General features: G+C 46.2%; 1 protein-coding gene across 1 annotated transcript in view; it reads left to right on the forward strand.

Annotated features, from left to right (window-relative positions):
* The window catches only part of FLVCR2 (FLVCR heme transporter 2), a 51,852-nt gene that overhangs the window by 16,474 nt on the left and 18,885 nt on the right, over positions 1-16,493 (forward strand). Inside the window, exons 2-3 of the mRNA XM_032405638.1 lie at positions 11,745-11,886; positions 14,456-14,596. Of these exons, the coding sequence (XP_032261529.1) occupies positions 11,745-11,886; positions 14,456-14,596 (283 nt within the window). The remainder of the gene's footprint in view (positions 1-11,744; positions 11,887-14,455; positions 14,597-16,493) is intronic.

Below are 16,493 nucleotides of genomic sequence, written 5' to 3' on the forward strand. Positions count from 1 at the left end.
GCTCTTGGCTTGAGGACCACAGCCTCCATTCGTAGAGCTTGGCGTTCTTGCCTTTAGAGCCAGCTCTTCGTTTCCAAATGAGCTCTGGCCACTCTGGCTGTAGGAGCCCCAGAGCTTCTGGTTTCTGGAGTATTTCTGCTAATTTGAGCCTCTTGAGCTGATCCATTCTGCAGTGCCAGGAATCCTGCAGAACATTCTGATTCCTTTTGATTCCCAGAAGGGGCTTTTGCCAACGGTTGGCACAAAGCAGGTTTCCGTCTCTGCCTAGGATGGCTCCTTTCTTCAGTGGTGGCACAACACAGAGCTGATTTGGTCCTCACTGTCAGGAGACAGGGCCCGGAGTGAGAAGCTGTCTTCTGAGGGCCTGGTGGTCTTGGCCTTACCACATTTCCCCCCACGCCCCTTACAGTTAGTGGCAGTGATCAGTGGTGACAAATGGGGACTGGTGGGGCTTGGGCTGTCCTTGTGAAGACATTGCCTTTTCTCTCTCCAGTGTTCCTCCTTCTCCTCAGGGAAGAGGGTACCCCATTATCTGCCCCAGGAATGGCTAGTCCTGTATTCTCATGCTGCTCCCCCAAAACCCATGGCCTTTCCTAGGGTGCCCCCACCCTGGGCCAGATATCTGTCCCTTGCAAATAACCCACAGAGGTCCCTGGCCATCCTCTGTCTTCTTGAATCCTGCTTGTTCTGGATTGCATTCCCTCTAGCCAGCCTCCCCACGTCTCCCCAGTTGATAGCAGGTAATATGACAAATGGGAGCCAGTGAATGAGGCTCTCCTCCTTTTGGCCTGTCCATCTCAGGAAGTACAGCCTTGGCCACACGCTCTGCTTCTAGAACTCAGTGCTCTTACCTCTACAGTCTGCTCTCGGGAGCTATGGTTTTTTTTGAGACAGTGCAGCACAACCTTTATTTTTTTATTGCACAAATGTTTAGTGAGCATCTACTTTGTTCTAAGCGGCATTCTGAGTGCTAAGGGAGAAGCAGTGAATGGGAAAGAAAAGATCCCTGCGTTCACATTTAAGGGAGGAGAGATGAAACTGAAAGGCAGCAACTAATGGAGTGACTAATGGTGGAACTATCAAGCCGAGTAGGAGGGGAAGCATCTTCAGAGCAGGATATTAGGAGATGTTCTTGTGTAAGTAGGTCCCTGAGTAACTCCCTAAATCATCGGGCAAGGTCTGATGGTGCTGCTTCCTTGGGTCGGTGTGAGATATGGGTGGCTAATTGTTTTTCTCGTGCGAGGCTTAGATTTCTTTCTCTTTCTAGATTTCTCCTCAGGATCACGAGGCAGGGTTAGTTAACTTGTGAAGTTGCCTTCCTAGGAAAAAGCTGCTTTGGACCCACTCTGTCTGTTTCTGGAGGCACACCCTATAGGAAGAGGAACTGGGTCTTACATGGCAACCCACAAAACAATAATTCTTCCAGGGCCTGTCCTGTGAGTAATCACCTGGGTCTGAGCTTCACCCCTGAAAATCAGTAGGGGAGGGCTGTCTGTCACTCGGAAAGTCCAACCAGACTTAGAAGAAAATGTGGGAGGGGTAGGAGCATTTGTCATCATATGAACTCCTTTTAGGGATGACAGCATGTGACATCGCATGTGTTCTGGGCCGTTTACCACCATCTGTACCCAGGACAGTGGGACGCACCCGTCGGCTGCTGTGTGCGAGTGGGTGCGAAGTGCCAAAGCACCTGAATGGAGCTGTGCACATTGCCTACTTCCAGTGTGAAAAACTGGGAGAAAGTGAGGTCTGTGCTCCACCGCTCTGGCTGGCCTGGTGGTTCAAAAGATGCCCCCTTGTTTTTCCTCTTTTGCAGCTGAGTCATGGGGAAGTTCTGTGAGCCTGGGGTCAGTGACCATCAGCGGTGTCAGCAGAGGGACCTTTGAGTGGTGAAGTCAGCAGTGACGTGGGCCCTTAGTGAAAAGGGAGGCAGAGGAGGCTTCATGTCTGCTCTCATAGAGGTCTAGACTGACCCTTTGCAGATGTCACCAGGAGGACAATTTCAAGAGGAACCCCAACCCCGTAAAGGAGGAGTGTGTATACCAAGAGCCTCCGGAGTTGATGACTGAAAGCAGGCACAGATATGGGGCTCAGCTAAAAAAAGAAATAAAGCTCTTTGTCAAAAAAAAAAAAAGTTCCCGGTAGAACTCAGACCCCTCCCCTAAACTTAGCATCTTCTCTATTTACAGCCGAGGGTACCTCTGCTCTTCAGTTACATTGCACCCCCCCAAAGATGAGGAGGAAACCCAGCACCAAGGCTGTAGGTCAAGATCAAGGTACATTAGATAGCTTATAAGCTTGGTGATGAGAGCTCTTTGTCTCCTCCCTTTCTTTTTAGTACAACCATTTGGTGCTCAATCAATACTGAGTGTAGCTTTGACGGTGGGAAGTCCCATATTCCAATGGCCTCCATATCTGATCTTCAGAGCCCTAAATTTGAGGTCTTCTCTTTGTCATTCCTTCTCACTTCTGCTTTCTTGTGGTGGTAAGCTCTCAGAATATAGCTAATTGCTACTGTGCCCAGCCTGTTAGCTGCAGATACTTGAGTTAGGTCCCAGCTGCACAATTCTGAGTTCTCTCTTTATTTAGAAGATATTTCCCAAGCACCATCTCTGCCCTTGGCATTGTGCTGGGCGCTGTGTGGGGAAGAGTCACAAAGGCAATGTTAATCAACGGCCCTCTCCTCAAGGTGCTAACCATCTATCTGGGGAGACACCACCACCCTATGTGGAAAAAAATCCAAAACTAAGCATCACATAAGAATAAGAAATCACATAGGATCTAAGTAGTAAACAAAATAGACTATGGCTGGAGGTACCTCTCATCTCCAACAGCTAGACCTAGAGGGAGGTGCTTGATTTACAGAATGGATCATATAAGACTGGAGGAATTGTCAGGTGTTTGAAGGCACTCACTTCTGTGACATTCACCCTGCTTATTGGATTTGGAGTCAGCTAGCCATGGGTTTGAATCTCAGTCTTGCTGTTAGAAGCTGAGTGACCTTGGGCAAATTAGAGATGTTTTCTCATCTTTAAAAACCAAGTTAGACATGATGATGCCAACTTTAGGGGGTTGTCACAGGGATTAAATGAAATAACACGTGAAAAATCATTTAGCACACTGCTTAACACATAATAGGTGCTCGTTATGCATTAGTGCTCTTCCTTTTAGTCTAGCTAATAGCCAAGACCTGATCCTTTAACCTAAGCATTAGGGTACGGACTCTCGTACAGAGTTTGAAGTCCAGCCTTATCACTTATTGTTATATGACCTTGGATAAACTACTCAAATGTTATTTCCTCAAATTTTTTTTTCCCCACTGAATGCTCAATTTTTAAAATTTTCTTTAAAGAGCTTATTTATTTGACAGAGAGAGAGCACAAGGAGGCAGAGTGGCAGGCAGAGGGAGAGGGAGAAGCAGGCTCCCTGCTGAGCAGAGAGCCTGATGGGGGGCTTGCTCCCAGGACGCTGGGATTATGACCTGAGCCGAAGGCAGATGCTTAACCGACTGAGCCACCCGGCGCCCCTGAATGCTCAATTCTAGAACAGGGATTAAAAGATTGTGCTTGCATGTGTGTGTATGGCTTAGTAGTGCCATGGTGACTCGGGCACGGTGAGGGCCACTAGCAGCTGCTATTACTGTTTCTTCCCTAAGAAGCAGGCTGTCCTAATTTCTGTACCTGCTGCTTCCTGCATTTCCCTAACCTCTTTTCCCCCAAAGGACTGAAGAAGTCCGACAGTGTCCAGGTAGTAGAAGCCCCCAGCAGAGTCATAGATTTGAGGACAGACCCTGTGAATGGGGCGGGAGCCCTGAGGAAGTCTGGAGTTGACTAGCTGTGACCACTGTGACCTTGCTTCCTAAGTTCTTAGAGACCGCAGCTCAGCTTTTTAAATCCATAAAACCCCCTTGGTGAGTGATTTCCTCCTAAATCAATGGGATTGTTTTTGTTCCTGAAGGTCTGCTCCGTCCTTAATCCTGATTTGGCCTTTTCAAAGGAAGCTAAAGGCTTGGGTTTGGGGATTTCAAAAATACAGTCTTATGAGTGGGCTCTGCGTGTACATTATTGCTTGCCATGGCATTTCCTAGGAGCTCCCTGGCATTCCTAGGTGGCGGGCGGCTCACTCTCATAATTCAACTGGTGGTCAGTTTCAGTGTTTCAGTGTCCCGGCACCCACCCCATTCTCCTTGCTTCTTTCTGGGGCATCCACAGACTCAATGCCGGGTCCAAAGGTGGCTTTCCTGCAGAGTGCCTTTACTCTGGCCTAGTACCTTACGTTTGGGACCCTGTTTACATCATTTTACCCAGATGTAGGTGTAAACAGATGTCTAAGTGACATATTGGAATGTGCAAACGTGTGCTTCAATAGAACCATTTTTGTGGTGTTTAAAAGCGCACACCAGTACACACTGGGGACGGGCAGTGAGTGTTAAAGTCACCTCTGCGTGTTGCACATAATTCCCCACGTGTACGTGGTCTGGGAGACAAAGCTTCAGTGGTGGCCTCCCTGACGGTGGCCATGCTGCTGATGCCTAAGACACCCGTGTCGAGCCACGCAGCCCCAGAAGCGTGTGGGCATATTTAGGTATGGGATGGAAATTGGGCTTACTTCATTTTTAGCACATTTTAGTGCCCATAAATTCTGCATGGACTTAAATGACCCTTTGTGTAGTAACATTTTCTGACATTTGTCTGTGTAGTTTAACTTTTTTTTTGAAAAGATTTTATTTATTTATTTATTTGACAGCGAGAGATAGAGATACAAGTAGGCAGACAGGCAGGCAGGCAGAGGGAGAGGGAGAAGCAGGCTTCCAGCTGAGCAGGGAGGCCGACATGGGGCTGGATCCCAGGACCCCGGGATCATGACCTGAGCCGAAGGCAGATGCTTAACGACTGAGCCACGCAGGCGCCCCTGTGTAGTTTAACTTTTCCTCAACTGTGGTACTCTGTGAACCTTAGCTTCAGATTAATTTTTAGATCGTAAGACCATTGCTAGAGTACATAGAGATGTGTAGGTTTACACGTGCATCTCGTCACTCATGATATAAAAATACCCTTGTGGGGGTGGCTTCGTGCTGTGTGCTTTAAGATCGCTCACGTGGGTTGATGGGCTTTAAGTGTGTGAAAATCTAGATTGAACCCCAATGTATCTTTCACGTGGCTCTGATTTTAGAAGGGCCTTCAATCATGTTTTTTTGTTTTGTTTGGCTTGGTTTGGTTTAGTTTGGTTTTAAGTAGCAAACTTTCCCTGAGAACTTGTCTGCATTTGAATTTCCAGCAACCTCTTTCCCTAGGTCAAGGCTCATGGCTAATCTGGAAGGGGAGTGATGTGTTCCTGACATGCCAGTTAGCTGAAGCCTATTCATTCAACACCCATTTATTGAGCGAGCCCCTGCTCTGTTTACCAGGCATCAGACTAGTGTCAGAAAAATGGCAGGACACCAAAGGATTAGAGGAGTTTAGGGCAAGGAGATCTCTCCTCACCAGGACGATCAAAGAAAACCCAGTAAAGGAGCTGATGTTGAGATGGGCTCTGAAAGATTTTTAAAAGAGGGAGCCCTTTCCAAGCAAGGAAGCTGCTTGCATAAAGGTAGAAACTAGACCATGAAGAGACGGGAATCGTGACTCGTCCAAGTCCAATCTGGCTGGAGTATCAGGAACACAGCAGGAAGTGGGCGGAGATGGGCCTGGAAAGGTAGTTGAAAGTAGGTGAAGAAAGCCAAGAACAGCAGGCTGAGGAGTTTGGACTTCCTTCCTCCCTCTGAGAGGGCTGACTCCTTGGAGGTCCCCCCGCAGGGGCTTTGTGGCCAATGCAGCGCTGAGGAATGTGCACCTGAGTGCATGGCGCAGGGAGGTGGAGGAGAGCTCACAGTCGCCCACTCAAAGTGGGCTCCAAGGAGGGCTTGGGAAGGTCGGGGACAGAGTGTGTGTGAGAGGGCAGGGTCAGGGCTGACTGAGAGAACTGAGAAAGAGCCGCAAGAAGGAAGGAGCTGGAGAGGGAAGACGAGGAGACCCGGGGAGGGTGGTTTGTCCCACTGCCCTAAACAGACCAGGCCTCTGAGGCCTGGTAGCCTCCCGCGTCCGCCATTACTGTGAGAGGGGGCAGGGGGAGAACTGCGCCTGCTGCGCTCCCTCGGTGCGAAACTTTCTGCAGCACAGTCCCTTCAAAGGAGCTCATTTAGACCCTAGAACAACCGCAAGAGCTAGATAGTATAACTAGATAATGGTATCTTCCTTTTGTGGATTAGGAAACAGGCACAAGGAGGTTAAATCCACTTCCCACAGTCAGACATGTAATAACGGGTAGAGCTGGGGTTTGAACTCGGATCTCTCTGACCCCAGAGCCTGAGCCCCCGTATTAGAGTGACGATGTCTTCCAGGACTGCTGAGATGGAAAGGAGGAAAGGTGAGGGGTTTGTTTTTAAATGTACGCAACATAGGTGTGAATTCCTTGAGGAGCAAGGTGAGCCCATTAGGTCACATTTGAAGTAAGACTTCAAGCCCAGGGGCTCTGTGGCAGGGAAAGCTGTCCACCAAGTTAGGGGACATTTTTTACCCTTGGCGCCAGGGAGCCAGCTCCTGGGAGCCCTGAAATCCCAGAGACATGCCCGGCCCTGATCTGGTGACCGTGCCCAAGGGAAAGGAATGAGGCAATGGCCCAGGAATGGCCCAACCCTGGCGTGGAGTGGGCTCATGTTTGTCTGAATGGCAGGTATGCCCTAGGGGAGGAGTGGGCAGAGGAGGGGGTTGGGTGAGTGAGAACCTGTTTGCTGAGGTTGTTGCCTCCTATCAAGAAGAACAGCGTCCACCTTACCAATGGCCAGGGACAGGAGGATGAGGTGCCTGGGACCCTAGCAAAGGATTCAGATGGGGACCAGTGGTCTGCCTCTGTTCCATTAGGACCAAAAGCCTCACCGTGGTGTTAACACAGAGCTCCCTGCCTTTTGTGGAAGCCCCAGGGTCCTCATTTGATGGTCTGGGCATCTTCATGGCCACACAGCATTTAGGAGGGCTGCTACGTGCCGTGGTTCTGACTCAGTGGTGACTCGGGGCTTTGTTGAATGCCCCATTGTGTTTGGTGATGGGGATAGTGGTTCTGTGGATTTTAGAGCCAACATAATACATGTGTTGTGCTGTGCAAGGGATTAAGTGTGGAAATCTTACCCTCTTAGATGCAGCCTGATGGTATTCTGGGTTTCTTTTTGCCCTGCCAAATGCATAGTCAGCAAGAATGACAAGTAATGCATTACACACAGAATGGCTTTTTCCTGTTCCCCAAACCACTCAGGCAGCACTGATATGTTTTTGACTGTGACATTTGCTCTGGAAGTACTCATGACCACTGATGCTGCAACAGTGTTTAGATGTCACCCTTGGGTTTGCAGAAAGGGCAACAAGAAAATAGGATATGAGCACTGAGGACCCCAGCCTGCCTTTTCATCATTGTATTCATCACGTTTTTGTTAAACGCCTTCTTTGGGGTGAAGTGAACCATAGTGATGAGAGTCAATAGGCTCTGTATTCAGAACTACTGTGTGTTTAACCTCAAGCTCGGCTGCTTACAGCTGAGTGACCTGGGGCAAGTCACTTCACTTTTCTGCACCTCACTTTCATCGTCTGTAAAACTGGGACAATGTGACACCTGTACCTCTCTTTCTGGGATTGTTTAGAGGATTGAGATCCTCCATGAAAAGCTCCATACATTTTACTGATTAGTATTACGTGCTAGGCTCTAGAGATAAATGTGAGCCCTGCCCTCCTGGAACTTACAATCCGGTTGGGGAGACAGATGTTAATTGAATAATCATGCAAGTATAAAACTACCTATGTGCAGCTAACCTCAAATGAGACACCAGAGAAAGGTTCCTTGACCAAGCGTGGATTGAGCTCTGGCCTGAAGGATGTCTGCATTTACTTGGTGAAATGGAGTAAGAAAGGCTTTCTAGTCTGGTCAGAGGAAGCTGGTGCAAAATCCCTGTGGTCCTTGGGCGTGAAGGTGCTGTGGACATTTTTTTTTTTTTAAGATTTTATTTATTTATTTGAGAGAGAGAGAGCAAGAGAGCATGCACATGAGCACAAACAGACTCCCCGCTGAGCAGGAAGCCTGAGGTGGGGCTCCATCCCAGGACCCTGGGATCATGACCTGAGCTGAGTCGAAGGCAGACACTTAAACGACTGAGCCACCCAGGCGCCCCACTTTGGACATTTGAAAGATCGAAAGGAGGCCAGGGTGGCAGGGTCTCAGGGAGCAAATAGTTAACCAGGGGCAGATGACCCCTGGTGCAGAACTTTGTGGGTATGTTTAGGTTTTTACCTAATTTAAAAGCAAGGGGAAGTCACTGCAGGGTTTTAGTAGAGGAAGGACATAATCCAATCACATTTTGCAAATATCATTGGCTGCAGAGTGGAAAATGTCTGGGAGCAGAGCCACGTGGAAGCCGTTAGGACACCCCTGCCCAAACTGTCACCCAAGCTCCCTTGATGGGTGATAAGGATAGCCTACATATGAAAATACAGGTACTCAGGACGGATCCCAGACCTGTAAGGATCACAATGGGGTCGGGGCTGGTGACCTTTTCAGGCAATGTTGGGAAATCCTGCTATGGGTTCTGTCAAAATGACGAGAACCTAATTCCACTTTAAAAACAATTTTTGAAGAATAAGTTTCTGAAGAGTAAAGACTGGACTGGTTTGACTGTGTATTGTGTATTTTGCCCATGACTAATATTTTGTTGAGGATGATAAAACTAATACAAATGCTAGGACATAAACCAAGTCAAACCAGTTAGCGATGATTTTTAATCATTTTCATTCGTGGCCTGGGTCTCGTTTTTGTGAGTGGCACGGGAAAGTTGCGGGCACCACCCTCCTGGGGCAGCATCCTCCCATCTCTTTGAGTTAATCTTGTACTGACTTGGGCTGCCGGTCTCTGATTTTTACCCTTGAGGTGTCCTAGAAAATTCATGAGAGAATTTGAATGGGTGAGAATATAGGCTTCCGTGTTGACTAGCGTCATACCGACATTTCACGGGAGATGGGAGGTGAGCTCAGGTTCTGGAATCAGAACTGGCTTAGGAGGGCCAGCTCTTCTGCCAGTTGCCTGTGTGACCTTAGGCAGGGTGTGGACCATCAGAGTTTCTCATTTTTGTCTTTGTTGTGAAGTTTCTTGGGTTAAATGAAAAAGATACGTGCTATTAGATACCCAGTACGTAGTAGGTGCTGAAGAAATAGCCAGCCATCCTACCTTCTCCCTACCTTCTCCCCTGTAAACGCTTTTTTCCCTTACCCCTCTGAATCCAATGTGGTTTGTAGAAAGAACGTGGACCCTCACGGGCAGACCTGTGTGATATTGCCAGCTTTGTGTAGATAAGGTTTTTCTACCAGTGCTCATCCATTCATCTGTCCAACTAGCCAACATGACTGAGCACCTGCCAGGGGACAGACCGAAGAACTGGGAGCTGAGTAGAGCTGTAAACTCTCACTGAACACAGCTCTCAAGAAGCGGGAACAAATATGTCTTGAAAAAACCAAAGAGGCAGCAGCTGACTGTCCAGTCCCTATGTTTTTGTTTTCCACACGGACCACGAAAGTACCTCCGAAGTCAGTTTCCTTCTGGAGAAAGGGTACTATGAGGCAGTGTTGCTGTCTGACCAAGTCACCACAGGCCCCTACAGCTGACTGCTGCGGCCTGCCGGCTGGGGCAGGCTTCGGTGCTGGAGGTGGGGTGGAATGGCACTCACTCAGGCCTAGTGTGTAGACGGAGAATGGAGTGCAATCTCTGAGGGATCAGGCGTGTCGTGTAGAACCAGCTGGGAGGACTTATTTCTCAAGGCAGAAGATTACTGGGGATTAGGTTATCATGTATCAGGGTCCTTTGGGGAATGAACGAATCACAGAGCCTTGGATGGTATCCCGTATCTTTCTTCATTCTTGCAAAAGGGACCTTTCGGGGCTCTGTTTAACACCTAGCTCTCCAACACTGAAGTACATAGGGGGCCAGACAGAACCTGCAGGGGGGCCTGTTTTCCAGCTGTGCCCGTTGTATCTGTCCCTTTGTCTATGGCTGGTTTTAACCCCTTAAAGCCTTAGAGATCGGCACTTACGCTAGACTTAACTCTGCCAAATCGCTGTGATAAAGGATCAGATAAGACTCCAAGGACATGAAATATCTTCTCTTCTGGAGAAGCCTGCTCACTTGGCCCTTTCTCAGGGCTCTTAGCCCTGGAGAGACCTGTCAGGCCCAGTGAAGGAGGCCCTGGCCTGAGAAGCTAGGAGATCTGTTTTCTCATCTCAACTCTGCTAGAACTCCTGTGACCATGAGTCACTCATTTACCTTCTAGAGCTTAAAACTTCACTTAGCCTCCACTTGATCCTCTAATAATCAGGTTGTACAGACGATGACAAAGGAACTTTCAAAACAATAACGTCCTATGATTTCAACCCACAAATATCCCCATTTGTGTTATCTTTTTGTGTTATCTTTTGTGTTTTTGTTTTAGAGTCCCTGCCCCAACTAGATTATAAAATTCCTTGGAAGCGGGAATCATGCCATATCCATCTTGGTACATTGGTAAAATATCTAGCAGAGTACTTTTCACATAGTAGATGCTTTAAAGATCTGTTTGATTTATTGATTATATATTTGGCAAATTTGGGAGAACCCTACACTGAGCCTAACGATGATGACTTTTGCGACTGTTCCAGAGCTGAGAACCACCATCCCTAGTGGCTGTAATTGACAGGCTGGAAAAGCGATCAAGGTGGTCAACAGACAGGCAGCCAGTGAACGACGCTGTTACACTGTGGCATGAAAGCAACTTGCCCTCTACCTGCAGTTCCTTTCAAGTACAGTAAAGGAAAAGTGGGACCTTAAGACAAAAGATTTACTCATCTTCCTTCACTTTGGGAATTTGAGGCTTGCCTGAGTTCTCAGGCTGTTTTCCGATTTCTGCCTTGGTATATATGTGTTGCAGAAGGGCTTTCGGGAGTTATGTCACAGTAAGCCATTACCAAATCGAGGCATTTCTGACCTTGGAAACACCCAACTCACAGTTATCTGTCAGGTCACTGGAGTTTGAACTCTGAGGCAGGTATGAGATGTTTTAATTCGTTGGTGTGTGCGTATGCATGTTTATAGCCAGTTGTCATGTCCCCGTGTCCTGTGTGTGTACATTTACGTGGTGGCATGTGACTTCACACTATAGATGCTTTGTAAACTATGTTATTTACACAGTGAACTTACGTTTTCACATTTGTGAGTGGGGTAACAACTTTAGGCTTTCATCTCCTACTGAATGCAAGTTCTTGGGGTTGTAGGGTGTAGGATTTTTCCCTCAGCCGGTCTCTCAGCTTCAGGTTAATGGATTCAGTGACATGAAAAATTCAGTGAAGAAAAATTCAACGTTGTTTTATTCTACTATAGAGATATGGAAGTATGGGAACCATTGTTCATTAGTCTGCAGCTAGAGAAGAGCCAGCCTGCGTTGAGAACCCCAACTATAATATTTTTCAGTAGGTATTGATAGTTAGCGTGGTCAGGGATGTGTTGTCAATCAATAAAAAGAGTTGAGTTGTCAATGAAAAGAAAGATCTCTCAGGTGTTTTGAGAGGGGGAAACAATCCCTGTTTGGGTTTTAAAGAGGACTGGAAGTTAGGGTTTATGTTTCTTATCAGGAGTCTCTTTAAGTTTATGCTGTCGATTCTTGGCTGTTGGAAACTGTGATTGATTGTCTCTGTCTTCTATAGCTTGGAATTGCAATTGGGTTCTTGGTCCCTCCTGTTTTGGTACCCAACATCGAAGACCGGGACAAGCTTGCCTACCACATCAGCATCATGTTTTACATAATAGCAAGCGTGGCTACTCTGCTTTTCATCCTTGTCATCATCGGTAAGGTCGTTAGTAGACTGATGGGGGGCCAGGAGGCAGGGAGGTTCTGCTGACTTGGGTGGGGACCTTGTGAACATGGCCTTAGAATACCATGGACATTTATAGAAACTGGAGGCCAGGCTTCTAGTGGTCTTCAAATGTCTTAGCCAACAGAGTGCTAGCTGGTCTTGTGTACTTTGTTAGCTGCTCAGTAAAGATTTAATTGTAATTAACCAGTTCCCCAATAAAACCTCACCAGAATTAATGGGCGGGCTCTTGATCCCTGTGATGAAACCCCACTGAGTGCTTATGATATATACCACAGACACTGTGCTAAGCATGCCTGATCTTGAATCTTGAGTGAAGTTTACCATCATCGATCCCATCAATCCCCTCTTTCCCACAAAGAGGAAAACGAGACTTAAGGGGAGTTAAGTCGATTATTCGAGATTAGTTAGCTAGTAAGTTAGGCAAGCAGAGATTGCCTAACCCTGTCTAACTCCATACTCTAAATTTCTGGAACAAACCAAAATAAAACAGAATTGGCCCACAAACACTTAATACTCCCATAGATTCATCTGAGAATACCTGGGGACCACATCTTTTGAGGCTTTTTAAAAAAACTATAAGAGGAATACCTGTTCATTATGGACAAATCTGCAAAATACGAGAAAGCATAAAGAAAAGAATAACCTGGGTGCCTGGCTGGCTCTACCAATTGATCTCAAGGTCATGAGTTCGAGCCCCATGTTGGGGGTAGAGGTTACTTCAATAAATAAATAAAATAAATAATTAAAATAAAAAGGAATAACCATTAATTTAGACTGTACCAGTTAATCCCCACCAGCAACCTCAGATAACTACTATTAATTTTTATGTGCATGTACATTTGATCATTGAGATATTGGTTAATATATTTTATATCCTCTTTTATCATCTGAGTGATACTACATGTGCTGTGATAAATTCAGAAACAGTATAGTAGAGGCTTTTTCATTTTCAGTTAGTCATTCGTCTTTAAAGGTTAACCACCTTTCTTCCTAACATTCCTTCCCACGTGGTAAAGGTCTCATTCTTCCCTGCTATCCTCACCTCCAGAGTCAGAACAGTTTTATGATCGTGTACCCCATTCCACTGTTCTCACCAAGGCATTCTCTCCCTCGGGGTCCAAGATGAGAAAGTCTGATGACTTTTCAAAGCTGGCAGGAAATGTTGGGCAGAGGACTTGCTGTTTCTGGGAAGGGGAGAAGCTACGGGGCTATGGATAGCCGCAGGAAAGAACAGTCTGCTCAGGGACCCTCTTACTCAACCAGACCTTAAGTTTCAACTTGTAATGTGCCCAGCTTCAAATGCCTGTGCTAAGAGCAGACGAGGGTGTGGTTCTTTGCATCTGAAATACCGAAGGTAAGACATTTCTACATTTTGACATTTTATTATCAAGCCAGAGAGTGGCTAATTGAGTAAAGAACTGAGAAATCTGATCTGAATTCTGGTTTGTGGTGGCCAGGCCCTTGAACAAACCAGAGAGAAATAGCCTCTTGCCTTGCTTTCTTTCCCCTGCTGCAAGGGGAGGTGAATGGGCAAGACAATGGATGAGTGGTTTCCAACGGCAGGAAGTAATTCAGGACTATTTCTGGAGAAGGAAGAAGCAGGGCTCTGAAGTTAGGGCTGAAAGGTTTTCTGGGTGGGGGACCTCTTTGATCTTCAAGAGAGTAAACCTCATTTCCAGAGCTTCCTCTAACTGGAAACAGTCTCCTGACCTTTCAGGAGTGTTCTCATGGTATGTGGAGAAGGCTACATGGAGCTTGCCTGGACCCAGCTTCGGGGGCAATTTAGCCAAACTACTGGTTACACTTATCTGCCCCCAGAACCTGAACAGTGACCAATGCCATCAAATTGATTATACCAGCTGTGCTGAAAATCGAATATAAAATGAATGGTTTTCATTCCCTTCTGTCCTGTCCCTGCCCAGTCCTTCATATCACAGTGACCACTCCTGCAGGGGTATGTGTTAATTCTCTTGTCTCTTCAGGAGGCAGACATTAGACTCAAGACTTTGACAAACTAGGAATGGACTTGAGGTTTTTTCAATAGAAGATCTTTTCACTTATTTAGGGAACATTCCTTGGCTGCATTGTGCCAGGCTCTCTGCTAAGCAGGGACACCGTCCCTTCCCCCTCGGGAGGCGCTCTGGTGCTAAGTGATTCACTGGGCTCACTAATCCCAAAACCTCAGCTCTCGCTTCCTTTCTAGCCATGAATTACTATTATATTAGTTTCCGTGCTCTGCGGAATGTTATTTGCTGATTTAGTGTGGAACTCCTTGATCCTTAGACACTGCCTGGGAGACCCAAGGAGTGCAGCCATCGAGAGGCCATGAAGAAAAAGTAATTAAAAGACCTCACTCAGCCACAGGTGGTGAGAAACAGTTTCAAGAAAGGAGGGGTTGAAGGATTTAATTGAAGAATTAATATTTCCTTTTCGAGTCTTAACTTCTTCTAGATGAGGGAGCCAGCTCTTGTCCATGTGTCAGCTCTGCAGGGGTGGGGTCATGGGGATTTGCAGTGATCTCTCTGTTTCTTTCCTTTCAGTATTCAAGGAGAAGCCTAAACATCCCCCCAGCAGGGCCCAGTCCCTGAGTTATGCCTTGGCATCCCCTGATGCTTCGTACTTAAGTTCCATTGTCCGGATCTTCAAAAACCTCAACTTTGTGCTGCTCGTCATCACCTATGGTAAGGTGCACATGTGTCCAGGAGTGTATTTAAATTGGGAATGTGAGACAAGAGACCTGATGTGTCTATGTGTCTTACTCTTTCCAAATCCTAAATGTGTATATAAAGCTATTGCTCAGGGTCAACCAGAGAGTCAGCTGTACCTCAGGGCCTTTGCATGTTCTGTAAAGTTCACCTAGGAAACCATTCCTCCCCATGTCAAGTTGTCTGACAAATGCCTGCTGATCCTCCAAGTCTCATCTGAGTATCACTGCTATAAAGGTGACCTTTACCTCTTTCATTATGCTGTTCCTGGTACATCTTAACATGGAACCATTAAAAAAAAATTTTCCAGGTCTGTCTTGCCCCTAGACTATGAACATCCCAAGAGTGGGGATTTATGGCTTTTCATCTTTATAGTTCCTCAGCAGTGGCCAGCCTGGAGTGGACACTGTAACAGTTATTTAGTGAATGAATGAATGAATGAATGAATGAGTGCATGTATGAGTTTTGCCACATAAACCACTCCTCCACCAATCCTCTGTCATTTTGTAACACTGACTCCTTTTTTACCTGAATGCAAGACAATATCCCTCTTTTATTTCACTTTTTTGGCTTTTGGTAAGATACATTTGAATATTTATGCATTAAAAAAATTTTTTTTAAGATTTTATTTTACTTATTGTAGAGAGGGAGAGAGAGAGAGAGAGAGAAAAGGTACATGAGCAGGGGGAAGAGCAGAGGGAGAGGGGAAGCAGACTCTCTGCTGAGCGGGGAGCCCGAAACAGGGCTCGATCCCATGACCCCCAGATCATGACCCAAGCTGAGACCAAGAGTCAGACACTCAACCAACTGAGCCACCCAGGTGCCCCTACTAGTTAGTTTGTTTAAAATCAAGAGTCAACAGTTGTGTAACATGCTTCGTAACCATAAGAAAAAAAGAAACGAGGTTGGTTTGACGTAATTTATGCTTACTGAAACCCCAGTTGGCTATAACCTTGTTTTCTGTACAAACCTTGTATTTTCTGTACAAAACCTTGTTTTCTGTACAAACCTTGCATTTTATGTAAATGTATTTACAATAGCATTTACTATGTGCCAAGACTTTTCATACATGATTTTATTTATTTAACTCTCACCACACCCATGTGAGGTAGGTACCAAAGTTAATCCTTTTTCAACAGATGAGAAAACTGAAACTCAAGACAGGCTAAGTAGCTCAAGAAGACACAGCTTTGAATTGGCAGAGCCAGGATTCAAATACAGGTCTATCTAACTCCAAAGATTACACAATTAATGCCTATACCCCTTTGTAGAACTGTGCCAGAGTTTCATGTTAGGCTTATCATGCTCTTTATCTAAATTAGAGTGTTTATCTGCTGAGGCACTAGACAAGAGGTCGTATCATCCACAGGAGAGGGGCACGCCTATTTTTCAGGCACGCACAAAAATAAGTGATCTCTCACCCGGAAAAGTGCTGGATGAGCAGATTAATCTTCAAGGTCTCAGGTCTCTGTTTCTCATTCTCTCCAGCTTTTCAGTTCTGAGTATGTCTCTGCCTTCACCCACAATATAAAGACAGAGTTTCCAATACTTAAGATATCCAACTAAAGAAGTTATGTGAGTTGCCCATCAGTGGGAGGCATTCAAGTGTAGATGGGACCAACTACTTAGTGGGGATATTGTGGAGAATGTCAGGCTATCTAGATGGATAGTAAAGCCACATGACCTTTGGGATCCCTTGTAGATTCAGGATGGCGTGGCTCTGAGAACTTTCACTTTTCCTGAGTTAAACATCTCAAGTGCATTGACCTTTGAACACCATAACTCTTATTGCATCTGACATCAGGGTATTTGAGGCCTACCTTGGGATTCTAGGGCAGATGAGTGCTTAATAAATATTTTCTATGGATGAGAA

This window comes from Phoca vitulina, unplaced genomic scaffold, assembly GCF_004348235.1.
Source record: "Phoca vitulina isolate PV1807 unplaced genomic scaffold, GSC_HSeal_1.0 scaffold7, whole genome shotgun sequence".
Taxonomy (NCBI): Eukaryota; Metazoa; Chordata; class Mammalia; order Carnivora; family Phocidae; genus Phoca; species Phoca vitulina.